Below are 23,651 nucleotides of genomic sequence, written 5' to 3'. Positions count from 1 at the left end.
GTTGCAGACTGTCAGCGGCCCACCCAATCAGGGACCCGCTTTGCTGGGTGACAAAAATAGTACCTCCCCCAACAGTGGAGATTGCGCCCACTACTAGGTACTAGGTACTCAGGTACCGTGTCTCTCTCCTATGCGCCAGGAATTCCCTGCGATACACTTAAGACTACGTTACAAGGTGAGTACACAAAAATGAGAAGATTTTAAGACAAATATCGCTGCCGATTCCTGTGGATCGGCTTGCGCAGCGGTAGGAATTTTTTCATTTCATCTCCGAGTCAGTACCAAATGGTCACACAGATAGACATAATGAACAGGCCATGAGGATATCAAGAAGGAATATGCGCAAAGCTCATGTCACAAACATGTTGCTTCCTTTCTACAACCAAGGGGTATTGAGGATGCAACGTCGATAACTGATCCAACCGTAAACCAAGGATGACACATGAAATCCCTCACAAAGGGGAGTATTCAAGACATAAGAGGCGATAAAGGAGACGCAAGTAGAGATATCGAAACATGCGGTGCGGGGGTAATCTTTGAGGCGAACAGAAGTAAAAGTAAACAAGACACAGTGATGATGGAGAGAGCAGCAGATTCAGTGGAAATCTGATGCCAGCCAGAGAAGCTTGCCGGTTAAATCCAGGAAATATGTATATGTTGAATGAGAGCGAATGTTCACAGAACGAGGAAAGCCGCTCAAGACTTTCCTCTGCAAAGCAGAATCAAAAAGGTTGCGGTCGCCGAGGAATCATCACCAATGCATTAGTAGCAAGGCCTCATGAAGGGATGTATTTCGGTACGCTATGATCTTGTTTCAAGTTACCGTCGATCATCGGTGTACTGTACGCCTTGCATAGGAGCAACAGACCCATTCATAAGTGGGGGTAATGTACGAGGCTGCTCTTGCGCCATGGCAGAGCCTTGGGCGTAGCTGGGGTAGATCGGACCATGTACCTGACCGTTAGTCTGCGGAGCGGAGATGGTGTGATGCTCGAATATTGACGCCTGGCGCGACTGTCCATTGGCTTGCTGCTGGTTTAGCTGCGCGCGTAATTCATCAACCTCACTCCTCAGAACGTCGTTGTCGCGGCGAGCATTGTTGAGCATCTTTTCCAGATGGCTTATGTACTCGATCGCTATTGGAGTTGTTAATGAGGGATGGCTAACAATGTGGCGGATAAGTGCTTACCTCTAGTGAGAGTCTCCCATTTGCTAGATTTGTTGTTCTGACTCTGCGGAAGACGGACGCGTAGGGCCTCAAAACAATCTTTCATCTCGCTCCGGCGCTTCCGCTCAGCTAGCTTGTGGGTGACGCGCAATTCTGGTGTGCGGCTGTAGGGAGTGCTGCCGCCATGCGCTTCCGCCTCGCCAATCAAACCACGGACTTGTTTATGCTGAAGCGTATGGTGATGTACATTTTGAGGGAGTTCTGTTGAGTGTTAGACATATGCGTGCATAAGAGACCATCCCAGGACTAGTGCGTCAAACATACCATGTTGTCCACGGGGTAGGCGTGCATCGGAGTACACACTGCTAGCCAGAGACTCTGCCGTGCTTCCTTTCCGTGTGAATTGATGGCCGCTAAGAGGTTTATCGGCGGTAGACGAAACGGAATTCGACCGGGCGACATCTGGATCTGGGAAGGCATAGGCGAGACCCGCAGTGGGAGCCTCCGCATTGTAAATTTCGGACCGAGGATTCGACGAAATCGCAGGTGCAGTGCGGCCAGCCGCAAAGCTACGATGCTCGCCAGCTCTTGGGCCAAGTGGAGAAAGAGGTTGTCCGGCAGAGTAGCGAGGACCCCGGTAAGTGTTGTTCATATTAACATCCATCGAAATCCCACGTTCCCGTTGTAGGCCAGAAACAATTGACGACTGCGAGGCGTTCGTGCTATGGTATGGGGAAGCCGGGTTGATGGCGAGAGAGCTGATTCCCTGATTCATCCTGCTATCCACGCTGCTCCGTCGCGACTCTGCCGGCTCCGCCATGCTGGCTCTCTGGGAAGGCGCATCGTAATTTTGGTTTATGGAAGGTAGTGTCGTCGGGGGTTGAGCGTGACCGAAATTGGGGGATGGCTGGGCTCCGGCTGAAGAAGGGGTAGTGGTACTGGAGAGGTCATTGGGGTATGGAGATCGGTCGGAGACAAGGGAGACGCGATTCGGGGATGGTTGTGAGGATGTGAGGAATGAAAGAGAGGGGTAGTTTCCGGTGCCGTTCGTCGCGGTGGAATAAGTCGAAGATCCTGGCGTAGGCGGTCAGCATGGATTACGTATGCGATAAACATCAAGCCACCTACTTGTACTCTGAGGCATAGACCAGTTCCCTGAATCTCGCTCGATTGTATTCAACGAGGCATTTCCAGGCGATTTCTCCGCCGGGGTCGGGATACCCGTCATGCTCGCTGTCAATGTTGAGATCGAAGGCAGGGTCTGAGTGGTTGGGATACCCTGCGGTCCCGTTGTGGCAGGCTCCCATGGCCGGTGTGTGAGAGTGGTTTCCATTGTGAAGCTTTCGATGCGTTGAGACAGTAGGGGACGAGAGAAAGAGCGAGAGACCGTATGTGGGTGCAGATATTGCTCAAAGAGCGACGAAGTACTTTTGCGAAGACTAGTGATCCAAAATAATGTACCTCCCTCACTATATCATGTTCGACGTATCGAGAAGCAATCGTAGGACACACGTCTTATATTGAATGACCAGCCGATAGATGCGGTAAATGCCGAGAGATTGATGTCGATCGAGGTACCGTTCGAGGATCGCGTAGGGAAGCGACTCCAGATCGAGAGATGTTCGGCTTTCGAGTTCAGGGGACCACCCGGGGGAATTCTGTTCCTCCTTCTCTAGAATTCTACTTTTATTTCGCAAAGAGTCGAATTCCCTCCAGAATCTGCTTGCCCAAGAAGAGTGTTGCCAACAATGATTGTCACTAGACCACGTAAGAGGTCAAGTGTCAGATTTCGTGGAAGTTCACGCTTGGCGAGTCGAGACGCAAGGTATAATAGTGTAGCGGATGACGGTCACTATGCGACAAAGAGATAAGTATTTGGAAAACGAAAAAAAAAAAAAAAAAAAAAAAAAAGGCGAGCTGATTGATCACGCAGAGCGCAGCCAAGGTTCGGGGCAGGTGTCGGAAACAAGTCAAGCAGGCGGGAAAGCAGCCAGAGTACCTATTCAGGGACGGATCATGTAGAAAGTGTAAACGAGGGCACTTGAATTCTTATGGAGGCCACGGAGAATGTACAAGGAAGAGGAAAGGGACGTTTCAGAAATGGAAGGGAAGAGAGGCAAGGGAGCGCTAAATTTTAATAGGAAAAATGAGCAATCCGTGTTGAGGTCAACCACATGGGGGAAGACGGATGGAGGGGGGGTGGACAGAAATTATAGACCACAGGACCAATGGTTCTGGGGCATGGTTCGCAGACAATGGATCGCACAGGGAGCTTACCTGATGGCCGAGAATAAAACGCTCGGGCGGTGCAGCGGAACGTGGCACAAGAGTGAGGAGACGAACAATTGGGCAGGAAGAAGAGTTAGGGCAAAGATTCCGACCGATAACCAGCAGAAGCTTAACGTGACCAGGCTAGTTAAAAGCGAAGCTGCGGGGATGATGAAGAGGGGCGAAATGACTGCTGAAAAAAGAGCCAGCCAAGAAAGATGGACGAGCAGAAACGGACTGAAAAAGTACAGTACTATAGTGGTGGTGGTGGTGGTAGTAATGTACTTGGTAGAGTCGCAGTAGTTTAGTACGGTAGTCTCCGAGTCGGAAGAGAGGGTGAAAACAAAAGAGATTCAGAGAAGAGAGAATTGAGAGAGAGAGAGAATGAGAGAGAGCGAGAGAGCGAGAGAGCGAGAGTAGGGAGGGGGCCGGCGGTTGAAGGAGAAGAAGCCTAGACTAGAAAGAAGCCAGAAAGAGGGTGGACACTGGAGTAAGTTGCAAAATACGGAGTAATGCTCGATTGGTCGTAGTAGGAATAGGACCTCGGACTAGTGGCAGGAACCAGACGGTGGCACTGGGCTGTCTGATTGATTGATTGATTGATTGATCGATGAAAGAGCAAAAGGGCAGAACAGACTCCGACTCCTTGGGGCTTGGGGCTTGGGGCTTGGAGCGTGTGGTGCAGCGGTGCAGCGGTGCAAGCAAGTGATTTTTTGGCACTAGAACTGGATCGGGGTGAAAATTGATGGATGGATGGATGGATAAGTTAACTTGATGATGATGACCGACTCGCCGACTTTTTTAGGCGCGGGAGCTATCGACCATATGTTCTGACTAGTCAGCGGAGCCCCGGGGCGGGTCTGGAAACAGTCGGTGGAGACACTTTCGACAGTAGTTGAAGAAGTCAAGAAGACATGGAGACATAGAAAGTTCAAACAATTCATTCATTCTCCCGGCAAAAGCTGGGATAGATTAATGACAGATGCATGGGTGGCTCATACTTACTAGTCTGAAGGATAACACCCAGGGTCATTCCACAGAAGTCAATTCCCGTAGTAGATGCGTGCTAATTGAATTGTAAATGGAAAAGATAAATAATACCAAGGTCATAAAAACACGAAGAAAATTCAGATCAAATAGAATAAAAATAAACCCCCGAACGAAAAGGGAGAAAATTTAAAAATGGAAGCAGTGAAAAAGCAGTGAAGAATGATCTGATGCAGCTCACACGTAGTACCCTGGTTTAAAAGGGCAATCAAGCCGTCTATCACGGAGGGCAACCGTCATCTAAGGCAATGGATCAATTCTATCTCCTTCTTCTGCTCATCCCTACGCAACTTTCCAAAATTCCCATCGCCGATGCAAGTTCTTTCTTCTAATGCGTTCGATGTAGCATGATCTCCCATCCCCTTCTCAAGAGTCCAATATTGCTAGATCTATGTGACACGGAGTGATAGATGCATAGGGTTTCATTGGGGACTACTGCGAGATACAGATGATACAGCAGGTATCATATGCTGCTGGATGGCGCTTGGCATTTTGTCCTCAAGTATGGGCACACCCTCAGACCGCAACGGTCCATCAACAATTCACCCACACCCCCGGTCGTATAACAGTGCAGTGCATTATTCACCCTTGGTCAGACATAGTGTGGTCGCAAGTCCGGTAGGCCGTCCGCTCGGGTGACAGCCACTGACGCTCACTCTGGCATGCTGAATTTACAGGTCAAGATTGCTTGGATGGTGAACTGGTCGACTATCAAAGCGGCGAGAGATCGAAATCGGATTTGGAGCCTGAAGCGAAGGCAAGAAGGAGAGCACATCGTTACCTAAAAAGCCACAACTAAGGCAGGTCATCCGTCTGGAAACGGCCAAGCATTCAAGGGAGAGATGATCTGCTGCGACAGGAGTCCACCGCCACGAGGCGGCCTTTTTTTTTTTTTTTTTTTTTACACCTTTTTCTTTTCTACTGTAGAAGAGCCGACTGGGAGGGTGGAAAGGTTCAATCGGAACCACGGAGCCTGGAAAGGGAGGGGGGATAGAACCCCTTCCATCCAGTGGCACCGATGGAGTTCACTGCTGCCATGCCACAACAACTTTTACCCGTGTTCGAAAAAAACTCTCCATGTCCAGAACACCATAGTGGTACAAGAAGACAAAATGTCAGGTACCGGAGTTGAAAGGTGCTTAGTTCCCCCACTTTAAGGGATCTAGCGCATCGGATAGCTGGCTCCGCCAAATTTTGCGATTTGTATCCATCTCTTTCTTGGGCTTCTTTTTCCTAATGCGTAACCGCCCGGTTAAGCTCCAGCTTGCGATCCTTCATCGCAGATAAATAGTCCGAATTAATTCACAGACATATGGAACTGCCAACCAGGCTTTTATTCAATCAGAGGCATAATCACTGACTGACTTGTTGTTCAGATGAGCGGGATGTCTTTGGAACAGCCGACAGATTAACAGCGGCACAGTTACTGCAAAAATCCAGTCCAAAGTCATCAGAGCCGAGCTTGTCCTACTTAGGCAATTGTAGGGGCTGAGTTGGGCAACTCGAGCGTAGATCGTACCGAGGTCCTCCGTGACCTTACTAGGTACAGCCATGACAGCGCCTTCGAGTTTTTGTTCTTCTCATTTAATCTAACTGATTTTCGATGGGAAAGATATAGTCCAATATATTGAACCAGGTTTGCAAGGCTGATTTCAAATGCAAGTTAAGTAGCAAACAAATGATGAGACTCAGAAAATGAGAGAGACGGCGGGAACAATGGAAGTCAAAAATGAAAGGAGCCAGGTGGTTGGCACGTCCCAGTTCTAGGCCCCGAGCTGCTGTAGGGCGCTGGGTTGGTAATTATGGCCGGGCCAGAAAGGTGGGAGGAAGCACTCTCGTACGTACAGTACTCTTGTGAACTGGAACAATTGAGGTGGTGACTTTTTGGTCGACTGACTGTTTAACTCAGAATTTGCGAGTTCTTGCAGCTTGGACCAACAGCCGGAGAGTGGGGCCCACCAAATAAATGGGGGATTTTGGAGTCGATCCAATCCAATTACACGAATCAGCTTACAGGCAGCTGTCATGATAAAATGCAGTTACTGCAAGACTTTCGGCACCTCTACCCGTCGTGATGGTGGTGGTGGTGGTAGTGATAATGGTGGTACTGTACATACAGTATCTAGTGCATGATTGCTGGCAGAAAAGCACTGCAGTGAGCTTGTCTTCGTATGCACTGCCCATTTACATCATCCGAATACGAAATCAAATTGAGGTTCACTCGGATTGAAAGTTGAAAGGATTCTGGATCCGGAGCCGACAACAAACTCGAAAGGCCGATGAGAGCTGTATCTAGTAGACAGTACGTGTTGAGGATGAAGAGGGTGAGGTTCCCAAGGAAGAAGCAGAGGCCATCCACGGTCGGCAACGATCTCGATGCGATGCGGTCTGCTTTCACGTGGCTGCACTGAACGATCGGCCGCAGGGGTCCCACGGTCTGCCAACTGCCGTAAGCGTAATGTTGCGTATGGTGTATGTACAGTACCACCCCCTCTATGTCCCCTCCATGTCTCTCTATATCTCTCTATGGAGAGCAAAAACATGTCCTCCTTGCAGCTGAGCAGATGTAAGGTCACTTTCTCCCTGCCTTGCATTGATATCAAGCACCTATGTGACAACTTGGGTTCCTGGGAAGTTATGGGACCGACCACCCATCATGCGAAGGGCCCATGGCGTCCTTGACAGCTCGCTTGGGTGGTACAAAAGCACGTTCTGCGAGACTATTGTAAGAATACCCGCCGGTGTGAAAGATTACGAGCTTCAATTCCGATTTTTACAAGAACCAACACCATTCAACGGTACAGGGTTCTAGTACGTCAGTACGTCTCTTTGCCAAAGTCAAGGTCAACGTCCGGTCGGAAGAGAGGGGAGGGAAGGAACAAAGCGCCGTTTTTTCCGTAGAGGGTGGGCGTTTTCACCGTGACCACATCCAGCTGCTCATCATCTCAACCAGTCCCAGGTGCAAGCGAGAGGTATGGTCATGATCTGTTTTGCTGTTGCTCTTCTCTCGCGCGTCAAAGTTTGCTTCAGCTAGTCCCGAAACATGATTCATTTTTGACTTTCCAGCAGCCGACACATGGCAACCACGGTGGAATGATCGCCGCTAAGACGCCTGCTTATGGAGGTTCTGGACATGCAGCGGCGTCAGTCGTTCAGCCACACGGACGCCAAGAATCCCAACGCCTTGTAGTGTATGTACAGTACTAAGTTACTCAGTATGTACATGTACTACTGATGTATGCGTGGAGGTACGGTGGTGACATGTATGGATAATCATGGTGCATGTAAGTATCCCTTCCCCTCCCTTATGAAAGTACACAACTCCGTACAGTGGTGAGGTCAGACAGCATCAGTGTAACTAACAGGCTGACTGTCTAACCATAGTTGGTGTACTGCCTGCTGAGTATCAACTATCAACAGAGCGAACACACGTACAGTACATTCAGACGTCTTCTTTGGGACAATGCAGAGTCACGTCAACCAAGTACATACAGTACCTTGGAATGCGACCATCACCAACATGCATACTTCATCTCCATCAAGTGCACGGAGGACTTTAGTCTACCTACGGAGTACACCTCTACACTGCTGTCCATGATCAACGCGCTTCTACGGAGTACAGCAGGCCCTTACCTGCTGAATAATACTCTCTGGTCGATCAGGGTGTTGGGAGCGAGCGTCAGTCGCTGTAACTCGAGACACGAGTCTCAGCTAGTTTCATCCCTTTGCCTGATGTGTGCTATGCGTCGTGTCATGGCCTACCGCCCATACGGTGGCGGCCGCCTCAGTCGCTGATGCCTCACCGACTCGATCCTTCTTGCACTTGAGGGATCAAATCGACGGCCATTATTACAACCGCAGAACCTAGTGAGTACGGAGTCTCCGTACTCAGTCTACCTATCCATCAGGGCTCCCATTGCTTGTTCCCCTTGTATTTTTCTGTTTTGCTTGGAATCATTTGAGGACTAAGTCACCGAGACATCTGATTCACATTATTGACTGAGTCAGTCAATGCAACCTTGAAACTCCTCCAGTCCAGTCCAGCTGTTTTGGAGCACATGTACTTCCCCAAGTGGGAAAAAACCAGTGCTATCCATCAATCACACCATGTGATTGCAAATGGCCCAATGTCATCAACAACGTGAGATCAAGGATCCGGCAATGCTCCATGGCCCATCAGCCGGCGACCTGTTTTCCCATGACAGGGGGGAGTCACTTGGGCGATGGTGATCGACTGATTGCCATGTTTTCTTTTTCCACGTTGAGGGGAAGAACCCCCAGCCTGCAGATCGTGCAAGAATTTCCCCGCTAGTCTAGCGTGGCATCTGCCATCCAATCGTGGAGACGATCAGAAGCCAAGGTAGTACTGGTTGAATATGTGTGTCTAAATTGAGAAGATGGGGGTAGCACCGAAACCTGGTCCAGACTATTGTGTTGTTATTATTGTTTGCTATTATTGTGAACTCATTACCGGTATTCACTTGAGGGGAAGTGAAAGGATTATTGTTGCAAATAATCCATCCACACCCGTTGCGCACCTGGGTCATCAGAATTCGATAGAGCCACCAGACAACCACGACCACCTCAACCAACAGGCACCACTCATTCATTCTGATTCATCCTTCGACGGAGTCGGGGGCGGGGTCGGAATCGGGCGACGATCGGATGGATGATGCATTCACCCGCCCCTCCTTCCTCCTCTTGGGCAATTTCTTTTCCTTCAGGTTTCTCTGCCCGCGTGAGAAAGCTGTTTCTTGTGCGCCACACCCCCACGGGGCTGCCGTATCACTACAGTTATTATCATTGTTGCAGGAAAGGGAATCCTTTTGAAATCAACCAAAAAAAAAAATCCGGGAAAGATTGGTAGTGGTTTGGCAGGCAGCACAAAAACAGGTGCGATGTCGGACTTTCCTGGTCTGGACGGGAGATTAAGACAGCCCGACTTCTCCAATCACAACACCTAACCTTAATCCCAACGGTCCAGCCTATTGTGTTTTACTCGCCTTGACTGCACTCTGCAGCCATGCAGCACTTTTGGAGAGGGGAAATAGGCGATGCGACAGCCTTCCTACAGGGCAGGGGTGGTGTGGACCACGGAAGCCCGCCTCCAAAGCTCAGCAGTCCTAAGCCCAACTTCCAACAGGGCCAACGATCGGATAGAACTCCATCATCCATCATCGTTAGCCACGCGTGAGACTACGAGTAATATGGCCCGTCAGCTATTAATGCCCTGCGCTAGACTAGGCGACAGAGCCGGGGTCGGACTACGGGCCTTAGCGAGCCAGGGTTCCTCGTGCATTATTGGGCCATGTGCCTTCAATCTATGTGACACCATCCGGCCCCGTTAAGGACCTGCCCGAGTGGGCACAGTCTGAAATTTGCCCGATTTGACCTGCTGAACGGGGGACTGCATTTGGCCCACCCCATCCCATCCATCCACTTCCACATTTTGCTGAGTACATTCTCCGAGTCTACCATCCAGGCAGCTGGCCCGGTGGCGACGCAGCAGAGGTTTCTCAGGCACCAATGCAAGGCTCATCTTGAAGGATTAAACAGAGAGGCCATGCAGCTTCGGAAGGATTCTCATGACGGGTATTCCCTGCCTAGGGCTTGAGTCTGGTCGTTCTTAACTATCGACAAATGCTCCTTCGCCGCGCGGGAAGGCCAGATTCCGGGCCTTGCACTCTGCTCGCTTGATTAGATTGAATCTCCAGATGTGTCTGGGCCGAACGGGCCAGGATGGTTACATTGACTCTGTCAGTGACCGCGTCAGCACTCAGTATCTAATTTATGCATGCAGGGCCTCGAGCGGAGCACGACTGCTGTTCAGCCGGCTGGCTACAGCATCTGTAGAGTCTAGTTTTCAGCTGCGAAGCCTGGGTCAACCTCAGCAATAACCAAATAGTGCCTGTCAGGCTGTCGTGGCCTTCAATTTGAGGCTGATCGAGCAGGTCAACCGGGGCAACTGTTCATGAGGTTGTCGTCCGGCAGCTGCCCTGCGCATAGTATCCGAAGCTCGGACTCACCTGTCGGAGAGATAACCATCTGGACCCCACGCTTAATTAAAGTGTGCATGCTGACCTCACCTCCTACCCTTGCGCATGGCCATGGGTGAATATGCCAGACCAGGGTCAGATGCACCGGTCAAACAGATCCATGCCAACTGCAACTCATCATGGCGCCTGCCCCCAGAGCCAACGAAGCCACCAAGCAGACTATATTCAACCTGCTTGCACGGGTTCGGAATTCGTCCGCGCGGGGGGGCTTGGGTGTTGCCTCTCCGACCAATACTCCATCAGCTACCGAAGAGAAGCGCCCAGGTTAGATTAAAGACATGTTACTTGACTAAGAAAAGAAAGATAGGCGAACAAGAAACAGGCAAGTTTGCGCGTTGGACAGACCAGTATCTGCTCCGAACTCCATGCGATGCTACCTCACTAAGTGAGGGCCACCCTTCTCAAAAGACTTAGCCCTCGAATCAGCATCCTCGAACCACTAGACTACTACCTAGTCGACATTGGCAAGTGAATCACCCGCGCGATGACCAAATGCAGTTCAGATTGATCTCTCTTTTTTCCCCCTCACAAGCACTCACAAGTAAAGCTTAGTCTTCCCCTCCCATTTGGCAAATGGCCCCTCTGGACTTAGTCTACCATCCCGTCGGCCCTGACTAGCGCTTACTCACGAAGCCACTAGCCCGACTCCACCGCGAATCCTTCTGCTCCTCGATGGAGAAATGGAGATGGACCTCGGTTGCTGTAGCCTGTGTCCTAGACAACGCAGAAAGTGGTGGAGCCCATCTCTTCAAGGCCGGCGCACGCGAGGTGAAGAATCCGCCATCCATATTCAGGGACCACTTTTCGTTTGTGCAGCTGCAACCTTAGTCCGGACCGGTCATTCAAGGTGTCGGATGGGCCGACCCATCGAGATTCTGAGTGGGTAAGTTAGAACCAACAACCACGAGAATGACACCAATGAATCGCTCTCGGACAACCCCCGATGATTTAAGATACATTGCAAACAAACAAAACCTGAATCCCCAAGATGTAGGTAAGCCATCAAGCCAAGCGAAGCAAGCAAATCCCGGTCCAAAAGAAAAGCCCAGGGCGGATAATCTTGCCCATGCGCGCCATTAGAAAAAGAAAAAAGAAGGCGGCTGACACATAATTGTCCGAACCTTACTGGTACCTATCTCCGTCCGGAGACATTTATGTATGTACTGTACCTAAGGTAGTCAATGGCCTTTCCCCGCTTCTCATACTGCAGTTACTCCGTAATCCTGTCCAATGTCTATCCATATCCTATACGGAGTACACCAAATGAGAAAAGTCCTCAGAATGCAATTAGCTGTGTCCAGTACAATCGAATCAAAAAATACAGACTCCCACAAAGGAGGGAAGGGGGGGGCCGATGCGCCCCTCTTCCAACCATCCATCCATCCTTCCATCCTGCCCGTCTTCCCTCACTCCGACTCCGATGCCACATAGGCCAAAGTTACCTTACCGAGTAGTAAGAGAAAGTCAAGACTGGAAGAAAAAGAAGCTCAGACCAACGCTGCCACGCTTCCCACACGTAGAAGTTAGACTTAAGCCCATCGGACCTTTTGTCCCTCGGAAGAACGGACGGAAGAAGCGATGAGCTCCGAAAGTCCGAGTTGTGGCTGAAGGAGAAGGAAATGAGTTGCCACGTGGTTAAGGCTGGCCACTCTTTGCGGAATTTGTACCTTTTTCTTGGGACTTGGCTGAGAATGAGAGGAGTTGTTTTATAGGCTTGTACGTTGCAAAAGGTTTGGGTTAAGGTTGACGTTGCTATTGCTGGTTGGCTGTAGGTGTTCATTAAGGGTGCAAGTGGCAAATTGGAGGGGGTGTTATGGTGTTTGGGATTTCTGGAGACTTGAAACTGCCATAACCTTGGTTTTTTTTCGTATTCTGTTGACGCTGGATGCTTGGATCTGGGAGTGAAGTCTGGAAGTGCAGGCCTTGGATGGGTAGCTTTCAAGAATAGTAGGTACTGGACTGTACCTGGCAGATAAGAAGGGGGCCAAGCCATCACGGAGTATATCGCACCACAACAAGCAGCTCCTCAGCCGTGCACGCTCGTTCTCTTATTTATTATATGCCCTTCCACGTTAGGAGTTTCAACAATCATACTACCTATAGACTCTATCCCAACCATCTACTATTCAGTACTTATGACGAAAGGGGATTGTCTGGAAAGATAGGCCTGGTCTCGCAAGCCTATTATCGAAGCGAAAAACAAGACCAGATCTGCATGCTGAGTGTACTGCACAGGATAGAGCGACTAAGATATCAGCCTCACGCAAACACCTGCATACAGAAACACTCAGCCGCCGCGTCCCTCAGCCTCTCCGCATAGACTAGCCTCTAGATTGCCATTATCATGGTCGAATCCATTCACCTAAGAAGGACAAGCTCCGCTACTACTAGCTGCTATAACCCGCCGGCTATAGAATACAACTACTTCGAGTAAGAGGGTGGCTTGGTTGGGTCGATGCACTAAACCAAGAAATCAGCCTTACTCGCCCAGCGCCCTGCCTTGCCTTACCCTATCCTGCCTTGCCCTTCGGAGTACCAATGACTGGATGATACTAGTTGAAGTGGAGGTGGAGGCGGTGTTCGGGGACGGCGACGGCGACGGAGTGAACCCACCACCGAACCAAGATGTGGCAGAGTTCCGAGTACAGTAGCGCCCATCTATCTATGAGGCCCGAGGCTATGAGGCTGTTGCCTATTTCGCTCGTCGGTATAACCGTATAAGGCTGACTTCCGAAGACGCCTGGTCGGAATCGGAGGTGGGGGGGGGGGGGGTTTGAGTTGTATTGCCCTGGAGGCTGGAACTAAGCTAAACCAAATCAACTGGAACCTGGGTTTGGTTAATCCTTCGATCGGGAGCTGGGGCTCTTGTTTGGGTGCTGTTGTGTTATAGGAAAGGCCTCCAGATATCTCCACCGGATGGCCAACTGCCTGCGTGGGGTTGGTTTGGACCAGGGCAAGAGTTTGTCATGCGATTGTTTGTTCCGTGACTTGGGGTTGCGCTGCAGCGTGGATATACTCAGCATACGCGGGAGTCATATGGCATATGCAGGTGCATCGTGGCTGTTCATGTATGTATGTGGTAATTGACAAGATCTATTTTTAGTATTCTGGTCGGAATATGGCTCCCAAGCGTTGTCTATATACAGGTGAATCTTTTGTTATGGGGAATGAAAGATGTGTTTACTCCTCATCCTCTCCTTCGTCCTCGTCCTCATCCTCCTCCATGTCATCGAGATCAACTTCGTCATCATCATTCTCATCTTCATCCTCGTCATCCTCATCATTATCGTCGAACTCTACCCCCAAATCACCGGTAATATCCCAGCGGTCACCCTTGGCAGCGGCACTGACGTACTTCACAAACTTGAGCGTGCCGCTGTCGCGCAGGACAATACTGAGACGGTTCCAGTTGGCCGCTGTGCTGAAGAGAATGCTGTCGTCTTCGTCGCCGGCGGCGGACCGATAGATCGCCGCATCGCCCTCGTCCTCGTCATCGACGGCCATGTAGATCTCGTATCCACCCACTGCGGGCTCGTCGGCGGACTTGGCATCGTCCGTGGCCTCGGGCTTGGGCGGGGGCTTGGACTTCTTCTCGGACTCGCCGTTAGTCTCCTCCTCCTCCTCCTCTTCATCGTCCTCATCGGCGCCTTCGGGCTCCCAGCCGGGCGTGGGCGTCAGGCACAGAGTGAATTCCAGGCGGGGCTCCTCCCCGGTATAGCCGCTGGCAAGGGTATAATCCTGGCCCCGGCGGAAGCGGCGCGCCAGGTAGTCGTAGCTGGAGACGCGAGCCGCGCCGGTGATCAGGGCCAGCCACTTGCGGAACGCCCGGGACGGGAAGAGGTCGTTGAGGAGCTCCTGGAGCGGGGTCTTCTGATCCTCCGTGGCGGTTCCGTGCTGCTGAAACATGTAGCGTTGCTTGTGGGGGGGCCGGGCAACGGTCCACCCGGTCTGGGCGAGGATCTCGTCCGAGGAGTTGGGCAGCGATTGCTTCTCCTGCTCCTCGATGTACGTGCGCACCCGGGCGGAGAATTGGTCGGACAAAAATTGGTCGAGGTTGAGGGAGGATTCGTTGCCGAACGTCTCAGACATCTCCTCGGCGATGTCCGGAGTCAGGTAGGAGGGGCGGATGTATTGGATCAGGAAGTTCAAGTCTGACTCCGTGAACTCGGCGCTGGGTTCCTCCTCCACCTTCGCCTTGCCCTTCCCCTTGCCCTCAACAGCCTGTTGTCCGTCCGCTTCCTCGCAGACGACCGGCTTGGGCTGCGGGAGATCGTAGATGTCGCCTCGTCCCTGGAGCTGGGCCAGACTGCTGCGCTCGGCGAGCTTCTCCTCTAGGCCGGCCTCGTATCCGTCTTCGCCTTCCTGCGGGATGTGGAACCATCCGCTGATCGCCATGCGCACCCGCTTCTTGGACTTGTCTTCGTTCTCCTTGGGGTGGTAGACTTCCTCGACGTCGTGGAAACTCTCGCCGGGCTGGACGGTGAAGAAGCTCAGCTGGTTGAAGGCAGGGGGGATGCTCAGACTGAAATCGGGGCTGGGAATCTTGACGTCGTCGCCGTTGACATCCTTTTTCGTGGTGGTGGGGTACAGGCGCAATGCACCACCCCACTCCTCTTGCCATGGGGTGTCCGGGTCGGTCAGGTAGAGGATATAGGATACACGTCTGCTACCAATGACGTCGTCGTGGCACAGCAGGTGGCAGCCTTCGTTGTAGACGTTGATGGCCATGTCGGTCTTGCGACCGCTGAGCTTTCCGGATCCGGTCACGGCGGAGAGGTATTCGCGGAACCGAGCAGAGTACATAGCATCGCGCAACTTCAGGATCGAAGGGAGCTTCGACAGGGACTCGTCATCAAGCCCGTCCAAGTTGGCCAGATCGCCAGACTGGAAGATCTTGTAGATATCGGTCTCCTTCTCGGTGAAGTCGACTTGGGCCTGGATTTCGTCGCGGACTGCTCGTAAGAGGGAGGGCTCGATCAAAGGGGAAATGACTCCATGCTTGTAACTTGAGCGATAGTCAGTCTCTTGTTTGAATGAAACATCTGGATGGGAGACGAATTGGTGGTCGGGTTAGATGGACATACGGAGCAGACTGAGCATACTGCTCGGTATACTTCTGTTGCTCCGAGGGATCGAATAGACCGTCGCGGAAACGCGCAGCGGCTTCCTCGCTGGACAAAGCGCGCTTTTTCGTCTCCGGCTGACCCTTACTCGAGCTGCTGTCTGTCTTGCGCTTCATTTTGAGGGGTTTGAATGGGGATGATAGGAGAGGAGGGGGTGCCTGGGGAGGAAAATCAAGTTGCGACAACGGAGGCCCGGGGATCTTTTTTGCTAAATTTTAGTTTGGCGGTGAGGATTTTGCAGCTCCGATTCAGTCAGCCCACCACCCATCAGGCCATGCATCCATCTACGGTACGGTGTGGTTTGTACCTTCTTCCGCACGGTGGTGGAGATTGTCAATATAGTAGAGAATAGAAGAACGATATGCGAAATAACCCTGGCCATTCCATTTCTGCATTGTCTATAGATACGTCCTGTTCTTACACCATTTGATGGCTGCGGTTCCTGGGTTGGCGGCTGGAAGCTTCGATTGCTCCGCACTGCCCGATAATGAATCCCCTGGCGATAAGCCGCCTATCATCTCCATTCAGCCCGACTGCCCCATCACTTCCATCTTCCACTGCCTTCTGCCTCTTGCCTACCACTTTCCACCTCTGCTATAGCACCACCTACTCCCAAACAAATAGCATCCTGATAGCCAGAGCAAGAGTACATCCCTATCTATCCTCTGCTGGCAGACAAACAGCTCGCCTCACTCTTCCACCTCCTAACACCCAAACACGGACCCCTCAGTGAGCACAGCGCAGACGTCACTGAGCGCCGATCGCGGCAAGCAGTCCATCGATCCAGCAATCCGCCTGATAGAGGGTTCGATCCCGTCCTTCAATTTCGCCCCTCAACAATAATCCAGCCTAAGTAAACCGCACGGGGAGCAACACAGGATATGCAGCCTGTACAAGAATCCCAAGAAAGTTCGCCTGAGCGGCCAGGGACTCCGCCGCGGCCGCCGTATTCTCCTGTGACACCGACCTTTGCGCATCTCGCACCTGTTATCCCTCCCTCCGCGGCAAACGGGGTATCGCACCCCATCGTCCCTCCCGCCGCATCGCCCTCTCCCACAACAGCAGCGCCGCCCTATAACAGCTTGACGCCGGACTTTGCTCCTCCCCCGCCGGCCCCGCGTGCAGCACCCTTCTTCGCTGCGGAACCCGCTCCAGTGCCTATCTCCGAAAGCGAGAACCCCGATGCGATCGCACTGCGGTCTGCTATCTCGATCTTGCAGCTCCAAAAGCAGCAGAGCCTGCGCGATATCCGGACGTTAGATCATATGAAACGGGCGGCGGCAGCGGACCCGGAAGGCTTTGCGCGCGAACTGGCTGCGGGGAATCTCACGGCGAAAGATAAGGGCGGGTTCATCAACTTCAGCCATGACACTACGGATGGCGACGAGAAGGAAGATGAGGATGATGAGATGGAGGATGTTGATTCGACGGAAGGGAAGGCATCTGGGTTTGGAACGATCCCCCCTCCCCAGAACGTGGTCCGGATGCCTCCTATCAACTGGGCCAAGTATCATATCGTGGGCGAATCGTTAGATAAGATGCACGAGGAACAACGGCGCCGGCCATCCGCGGGGGAGCCGCGAAGGGATGAAAGCGCTCAGCGGGCTCCAGAGTATCTCCTGGCTTCACCGTATCAACCGCTGACGGACAAGCTGGACAGCTCGAGCAAGGCCAAGGGGACTGGAGCCAAGAGCAAGAAGTCCTGATCAAGCCTCATTCTCTAAAATCAAACTCTGTTTGGTAAATCCACTAGACAGTGGCAACATTAGCATTCACATCAAGGGCTAAGATCACAGAAGCGTGCAGCAACCACAAAAAGAGAATACCACCACACCTGCAGGAGACGTCCGCGTGTACAGTATATGACTTGTGGAATCTTCCCAGCGATATCACAATCAATCAAGCACACCTGAACTCCTTCAATTCCGCAAGTGTCTTCTGAAGCCTCTCATGGGCCTTCTCAACCCGTTCAACTTGGGCCTCCATCTCCACCTCAGTGGTGATCGGTGGGGTCGCCTTAAGCTGCACCGGGGGTAGCATGGCCATCACTTCGCGAACCTCGTCCTTGGACGCCTCCGACGCTTTCAACGCAATCATCGTCCGATACCGCAGACTCTCCACTGTTGCCTTCCTCCTGTGCTCCTGTTCAATGATCCCAAGCTTTCGTTTTTCCTGACCAACCTGATCACACCCGCATGCATGTGCGCTCAGCCAGGCCTGCGCTTTGGGACAATCAGCCCGCGTCTGCATGACGATGTCGGCGACGGCCCCGCGCGACAGAGGCGGGTTTGAATCGCTACCATCATACCGCGGCACCATCTGTCCAGATACCTTCTTGCTCTATATTTTGGTTTCAATGTCAGCAGGGTGTACCCCAGATAAATTCGTCATGTGTCTTCTGTTCATTCCATACCCCAATATGTATCTTCAACCCCACCTGATCAACCTTCACATGTACTGCTTCGTCCTCAGTGTCCAGTGTTGCGAACGGGGACGCAAGCTTCGCGGCTTTCTCCGCCCAGAACCTGGCCCACGCCAGCTGGGACTTTTGGAAGATGTAGAAACTGTCGTGCTCACAGCGCTTAGATCGGTCGTGGGCGGTGGTGGAGGTGGAAGTGGAGGCGTCAGGCTCTCTTGCGCCAGGGTGAGGGCGAGGGTGAGGCGGAGGTACCGGACTGGGGGGTGGCAATTGGGTGGCCTTGCGTTTCTTTCTCCCCATCTTGAAATCTAGGATATGAGATAGGCGAGCTTAGTCTGGTTGGATTTTTGATCGGTCTGAACGGAGGAGTAGATTGTTGCCTGAGAATGAACAGATGAGATGATAAGATGAGTTGAAGTAGAGATGAGATGCGATGAAGTGGAGGTGAAATGAGAGGGAGGATGAGGTTCGAAGTGGATCATGCCGATTACACCTCTCTCTCGCGCATACTCTCTCAACGGAATCTGTAACTCCTGAGGTACTGGAGCATTGTACAAGCCTGTGTTAGGCCATGGTGGTCAGTGTAAAGCTCGAGGCGCTGGAAACATGTTGAAGGAGTACATTAGTATACTGTGTGCTAGGAAGAAGAAAGCTACTATACATTACTAAAAAGCCGTCCTTAGCATGTAGATTATCAGATTATATAGTTCTAATCCGGTAGCTTAAGTAAACTCTTAAAAAGTCCTAGAGATTTAGAAGAGTTATATCCCTGAATAGAGATACTATTATCTCTAATTCGATATCTAAAGTTACAGGATTGGACTAGAGCTGTTAACAGTATACTAATGCTGTTAGATCTAATATAAACAGTATCTAGCTTATGAGACTTTTGAAGGTTGGGTAATCTTATTTTGCTCTGTAACTAGTCCTATAAGTAACTTGCCTGTAACAGCTGTCTATAAAATCTCCTCATTCAAGTATCATGTCATCAGCAAAGGGGAGTATAGCGCCAGCTCCATAAAGAAGCATCGACGTGCAGCGAGGAGCCAGCAAATAGCCACAACAACAGCGTCTGAGTTCAAACTCGGAAGTAGAAGCAATAAATCCCGAAGAATAATGTACATGTATACAGCTTCGTTCATCACATTCAAGTGTTGGATACCTATAATCCAACACATCTAGCCGGAGAACAATCGAAACAGAGCAAGTGTTAGAGACACCGTGGACCTATGTTCAAGCAACCACCACGACCACCATTCCCCCCTTCCCTCAAAAAAAATCAAAGCTTAGCTTTAATCCCTTCCTCCCAAGCCTCCACCCTCCCCCTCGCGGCCCCCTCCTCCTCAGCCTTCCGCTCCTCCACGCGATCCCTCCACGCCACCATCTCCGCATGCGAGTCCAGAATCCCCAACGACTGCCGCCACATCTCCTCCTTCATCATCCCATAGATGCCCGTGGCGGCCTTCGTCTGCAGCCGGCGGTCGCGCACGAACTGCACCGCCTCCGCCAGCCCGCCGTACGCGTCGACCAGCCCGGCCTCTTTTGACGATGTGGGCCCGCCGAACCGCCGCGCCTCGAGCACGAGGTCGCGGAACGCGGTCGCCGACAGCTTCTCCCGGAAGACGCTCATCATCGGCGACTGCAGCGGCACCCCGAACTCCAGCTCGTTGATGCACAGGAACCCCTTGCTGGGGTTCTGGATCCGGTAGTCGTGGTACATGGCCAACATCAGGCCGCCGGCGAAGGCGTGCCCGTTTAGGAGGGCGAGGGTTGGCATCGGGTAGCTTTTGCGTGGTTAGGTATATACATATCCAAGTCTTTTGAGGACGGGAGGAAGGGGAGAGGGGGGAGAGGGAAAGAGGGGGAGAGGGGGCAAACCTACGTGAGTAATCGCCGAAATAACTTCCATAACCATTTCTCGACGAAGCCCTCGGTGGACTGCGCGAGTTCGAGGTCGAGACCGTTGCTGTAGAATTTGGGGATGCCGCTCGTGGTGATCACGACACCCTTAGGGTAGCGGTGTTCGATGATGTCGAGGGCCAGTAGGAAGGCGTCGATGAAGGTTGGGGTCAAGCGGTTGTCGTTAGGGGAGGTGAAGGTGAGGATGTAGATGTTGCGGTCTTGTTCCGCCGGGGACGGGTTGCTGCAGGTGAAGGTGCCGTTGGTGGAGGTGATGGGGATGGTGAAGAGCGGCGGTGTAGGGTTGGGTGTGGACATGGTGACGGTAAGAGCAAATGCTGTGGCTCTAGGGTACTGTACTGTGTCTATGCTATACTTATGGAGTGCTATGATCTTATACGATAGGTGAAACGCGGAGAGTGGAGAGAAGTATAAGGGGAGGGAGCGGAGCGGAGGGAGAATCTGATAATGTAATCATGCTCATGTCCGCGGCATCACATGCTGCTACCAGGTAATTTCGGCCCAGCTTCTTCCACTTGCTTCCTCCTACACATGCACTCAATCCACTATGTTCTCCTTCAGCTCAATCTGGAAGCGTGCCTTCAATTCCTTGCGCAGCATCCCGGCAATCCGGGCATTCGTCCACGGCGCCACCATGCCCTTCTCCTGAATCCGACCCTCCAGCACCGCCAACACGCCCACCGCACAGGGCAACCCCACCAATTTGGCCATGGCGCTGCGCGACCCCGGCCCAACCGGCTCACCATACTCCACCAGCGTGCTGGTGCGCCTCTCTCGCGACCCATCCGCGTTCTCGATATCGAAGAGATGCTGCAGCACGATCATATCCCGCTCGCCGGGCTGATACGCCATCTGCCGCTCCAGCACAGCACAGAGTGTATCCAAAGGCGTGTCACGCCCGTCCACCAGCCGGTTCTCATCGAAGAGTCCCAGCCAGCGAAGGCTTGACAGCACACGATCAATCTCCTCTTTCTCTTCCTTCTCAGCGAGGACAACCGAGCACTTCCTCACCACAGCATCCTGCAGTTCATCCACAGATGCAGACGCGGCAAGCCCCAGAAGCTGCGCCGTCAACTGCGCCCACGTCAATCTTCCACTGAAATCCGTCGCAAGCGCCGGGTTCTTCTCCTGGGAGAAGTACCCCAACCCCACCAGCGCGCGAATGACCTCCGGAAACCCCGCGTACCGCAGGGTGCCCCGGAAGACCGTGTGCGCCTCCGGGATGGCGTAGGACTCCCGGAGGCCAGCCGAATTCCGGTTGGGATATCCGACCAAGTTGAATCCGGGGAAGAGGCGCTGCGTCGTGGCGGCCGCCATCAGGTCCTTGCCTTCCACCGAGGTGATCTGGCCGTCGCGGTACCACTGCGCCGAGTTGAGGAGCGCCAGGAGTCCACCGCGGGGGCTCCACGAGAACTTATACCCCAACGGGTTGTCGGAGTTCTCCGGGGCGGGCAGCGCGCCGCACCAGCTGGTGAACGCGCGGATCTTGCCCCCGGCCCCGTGGACTTCGTCGATCGTCTTCACCGCGTAGAGGTGGTCGATGCCGGGGTCGAGGCCGATCTCGTTGAGGACGGTCACGCCGGCGGCTCGGGCGGGGGCATCGAGCTCCCTCAGCGCCGGGGAGATGAAGCTGGTCGTCACGACGGGTTTGCTGTGCGCGATGGCGGCTTTCACGACGGTGGCATGATGGATGTAGGGGATGAGGGAGATGATTATGTCGGCTTGGGAGACGGCGGCGTCGAGCTTAGCGGGCTCGTTGGCAACGTCGAGGGCGATGGCTGTTGTGTTTCTGTAGTTGCCCGCGAGGGACTGTGCGGCGCTGAGCGTGCGGCAGGCCACGGTGACATGGACCCCGGCGTCGGAGAGGGCTTGCACCGCTGGCTCGCAGACGAATCCTGCACCTAGAAGAAGGGCTTTCTTACCGGTGGCAGAGGACATGGTTGATACGTTGTGGGGGAAGGGAGGTTACTGCTGACAATGAGAAAATAGATGAAAGGAAAAGGACTTTGGGGTATCTGGGAAGATAGATGCGTGGGAGAGGATGGGCACACGTTCTGACAAGAGTCAACGGCACACAAGGCTAGCTGTTAAGAACTTTCACTTTACTGCGGCAGCCAATGGCTTTCCCTTCCTCTCATATCTCCGTGCTCTATTGCGTGCTCTACGTTATGGGCACGGTGTGGGCTAAGGTAAGCATGTCAAGCGCGGTATGTGCTCCATGACTCACACCTGCCATACCACGGCGGGTGGCAACTGCATAAGAACCTTTAGTTGGTGGCTCTCTCATGATCATGCATATCCCTAGGGGGTATAGATACAGTCTCTTTAGCAGTGTCTAATCTGCCAATAGCTGTGCGAAAGCGCTACCCCTCAATGGCCTTGATGCTTCTGTGCAGTGGACTACGACTATCATCCATTCCGCCTGAAGCTTAGCTTAGCTTACATATATGCCCCCATATAACGAAACAATGCGAACAAAGTGTCTTGACCAGACCACCATTCTCACCGCAGACAAGCAACATGCTAGTGGACGGTATACATACATTCCACACTCATTCTACATGTACAGCGAAGTCAGTCTCTTGGTGGCCATCCACATTTTTGGATTAAATCAGCAAAAGACCAGTGCCCTCCAATGCAACGACTAACTACACACAGCATGACCCTGGGAACTGAGTCATTCCATCAAGGAAAGAGAAAGGAGCAAACTCCGTGGCCATCCATTCCACACTCATTCTACATGTACAGCGAAGTCAGTCTCTTGGTGGCCATCCACATTTTTGGATTAAATCAGCAAAAGACCAGTGCCCTCCAATGCAACGACTAACTACACACAGCATGACCCTGGGAACTGAGTCATTCCATCAAGGAAAGAGAAAGGAGCAAACTCCGTGGCCATCCCTTCCACAGTCATACTCCACCCACTCCAGCCCACAACTTTTTCGCAAGAACAGCCAGCCTATTAGTGGTAGTCACGACACCTAAAGAAACTACAACAATCGCCAAAAATATCTCAAGCATTTCAGAGCCTACGAGTCAATCGATAGAATCATCACATTACAACTCTTATACACAATACCAATCCACGGTCCTACAAGACAGCACTCAGGACCCAACCCTTCAAGAGCCTTAAGCAACACAACCTAAGCCACTCAGTGCAGACAAGACGACACGGAGACAGAAGCAGAGCACCAGGGTAGCCAATTCCAGCTGTGTTGTATCTCATAAAGCGATGATCATAACATATCCTTCTCGCTCAGCGAGATATACTAAAGTACTTAGATTCCGAATCCGCAGGGAAGGATGTAGTCTCATCATGGAACTCTTCCCAAGAAAGACATGACTTCGCTCTGCTTTGTAGTCCTCTGCTGGAACGACTACATGGTCTTTATCTGGTATCATCTGATACTAGAATAATGTGGCGTGCTGATATCATCCAGGTGTTGCATCAATAATATATTGAAGCACAGGGCCAAGCGCAAAGCTCAAGCAACCAAATTAGATCCCAGCAAAACACGACACAGCCATTAAGGACAATTCAACCAAGGACTTGAATGGAATGCGCATTATCTACATTCGAATGGTATTGAAGATCCAATCATAAATGCCCGATACAACACTTTCATCTCTCCGCTCGGCCTCTCCACCGC

At 52.3% G+C, this 23,651-nt stretch overlaps 8 protein-coding genes across 8 annotated transcripts; 1 reads left to right on the top strand and 7 right to left on the bottom strand.

Moving 5' to 3' along the window:
* Positions 1-813: 813 nt before the first annotated feature.
* Positions 814-2,868, bottom strand: BO86DRAFT_90299 (putative HLH transcription factor (Hpa3)). Its single transcript, XM_025677776.1, has 4 exons — positions 2,297-2,868; positions 1,493-2,242; positions 1,190-1,429; positions 814-1,136 (listed from the first exon to the last, which is right to left on the bottom strand). Exons 1-4 carry the CDS (start codon positions 2,499-2,501, stop codon positions 820-822), a joined length of 1,512 nt encoding a protein of 503 aa, XP_025527781.1. The 5' UTR covers positions 2,502-2,868; the 3' UTR covers positions 814-819.
* Positions 2,869-5,730: 2,862 nt separating this feature from the next.
* On the bottom strand, positions 5,731-6,141 carry BO86DRAFT_90316 (uncharacterized protein). The gene has a single exon (XM_025677777.1). The coding sequence runs from the start codon at positions 6,034-6,036 to the stop codon at positions 5,821-5,823; it is 216 nt and encodes a 71-aa protein (XP_025527780.1). The 5' UTR covers positions 6,037-6,141; the 3' UTR covers positions 5,731-5,820.
* A 5,414-nt stretch (positions 6,142-11,555) lies between these two features.
* BO86DRAFT_90459 (uncharacterized protein) lies at positions 11,556-12,739 on the bottom strand. Its single transcript, XM_025677778.1, has 3 exons — positions 12,037-12,739; positions 11,866-11,981; positions 11,556-11,814 (listed from the first exon to the last, which is right to left on the bottom strand). Exons 1-3 carry the CDS (start codon positions 12,530-12,532, stop codon positions 11,785-11,787), a joined length of 642 nt encoding a protein of 213 aa, XP_025527779.1. The 5' UTR covers positions 12,533-12,739; the 3' UTR covers positions 11,556-11,784.
* Positions 12,740-13,594: 855 nt separating this feature from the next.
* BO86DRAFT_389176 (oxidative DNA demethylase) lies at positions 13,595-15,843 on the bottom strand. The gene is made up of 2 exons (XM_025672060.1): positions 15,624-15,843; positions 13,595-15,544 (listed from the first exon to the last, which is right to left on the bottom strand). The coding sequence occupies exons 1-2, from the start codon at positions 15,776-15,778 to the stop codon at positions 13,720-13,722; spliced, it is 1,980 nt and encodes a 659-aa protein (XP_025527778.1). The 5' UTR covers positions 15,779-15,843; the 3' UTR covers positions 13,595-13,719.
* Positions 15,844-16,543: 700 nt separating this feature from the next.
* On the top strand, positions 16,544-17,344 carry BO86DRAFT_299788 (uncharacterized protein; the record flags this gene model as incomplete). Its single annotated transcript, XM_025667436.1, has 1 exon — positions 16,544-17,344. A coding segment is annotated over one exon (801 nt), but the record flags the coding sequence as incomplete, so codon positions are not given.
* A 217-nt stretch (positions 17,345-17,561) lies between these two features.
* On the bottom strand, positions 17,562-18,719 carry BO86DRAFT_456175 (uncharacterized protein; the record flags this gene model as incomplete). The annotated part of the gene is made up of 2 exons (XM_025677151.1): positions 18,100-18,719; positions 17,562-18,002 (listed from the first exon to the last, which is right to left on the bottom strand). The coding sequence occupies exons 1-2, from the start codon at positions 18,379-18,381 to the stop codon at positions 17,562-17,564; spliced, it is 723 nt and encodes a 240-aa protein (XP_025527776.1). The 5' UTR covers positions 18,382-18,719.
* Positions 18,720-19,360: 641 nt separating this feature from the next.
* Positions 19,361-20,298, bottom strand: BO86DRAFT_312855 (enoyl-CoA hydratase/isomerase family protein; the record flags this gene model as incomplete). The annotated part of the gene is made up of 2 exons (XM_025667976.1): positions 19,361-19,865; positions 19,964-20,298. The coding sequence occupies 2 exons, from the start codon at positions 20,296-20,298 to the stop codon at positions 19,361-19,363; spliced, it is 840 nt and encodes a 279-aa protein (XP_025527775.1).
* Positions 20,299-20,411: 113 nt separating this feature from the next.
* Positions 20,412-22,193, bottom strand: BO86DRAFT_90254 (lysine-ketoglutarate reductase/saccharopine dehydrogenase). The gene has a single exon (XM_025677775.1). It carries the CDS (start codon positions 21,937-21,939, stop codon positions 20,539-20,541), a length of 1,401 nt encoding a protein of 466 aa, XP_025527774.1. The 5' UTR covers positions 21,940-22,193; the 3' UTR covers positions 20,412-20,538.
* Positions 22,194-23,651: the final 1,458 nt, after the last annotated feature.

Source organism: Aspergillus japonicus (genome assembly GCF_003184785.1).
Source record: "Aspergillus japonicus CBS 114.51 unplaced genomic scaffold BO86scaffold_23, whole genome shotgun sequence".
Classification (NCBI taxonomy): domain Eukaryota; kingdom Fungi; phylum Ascomycota; class Eurotiomycetes; order Eurotiales; family Aspergillaceae; genus Aspergillus; species Aspergillus japonicus.
Note: the sequence above shows the minus strand (reverse complement) of the source record. Positions and strands in the feature narration are given on the sequence as shown.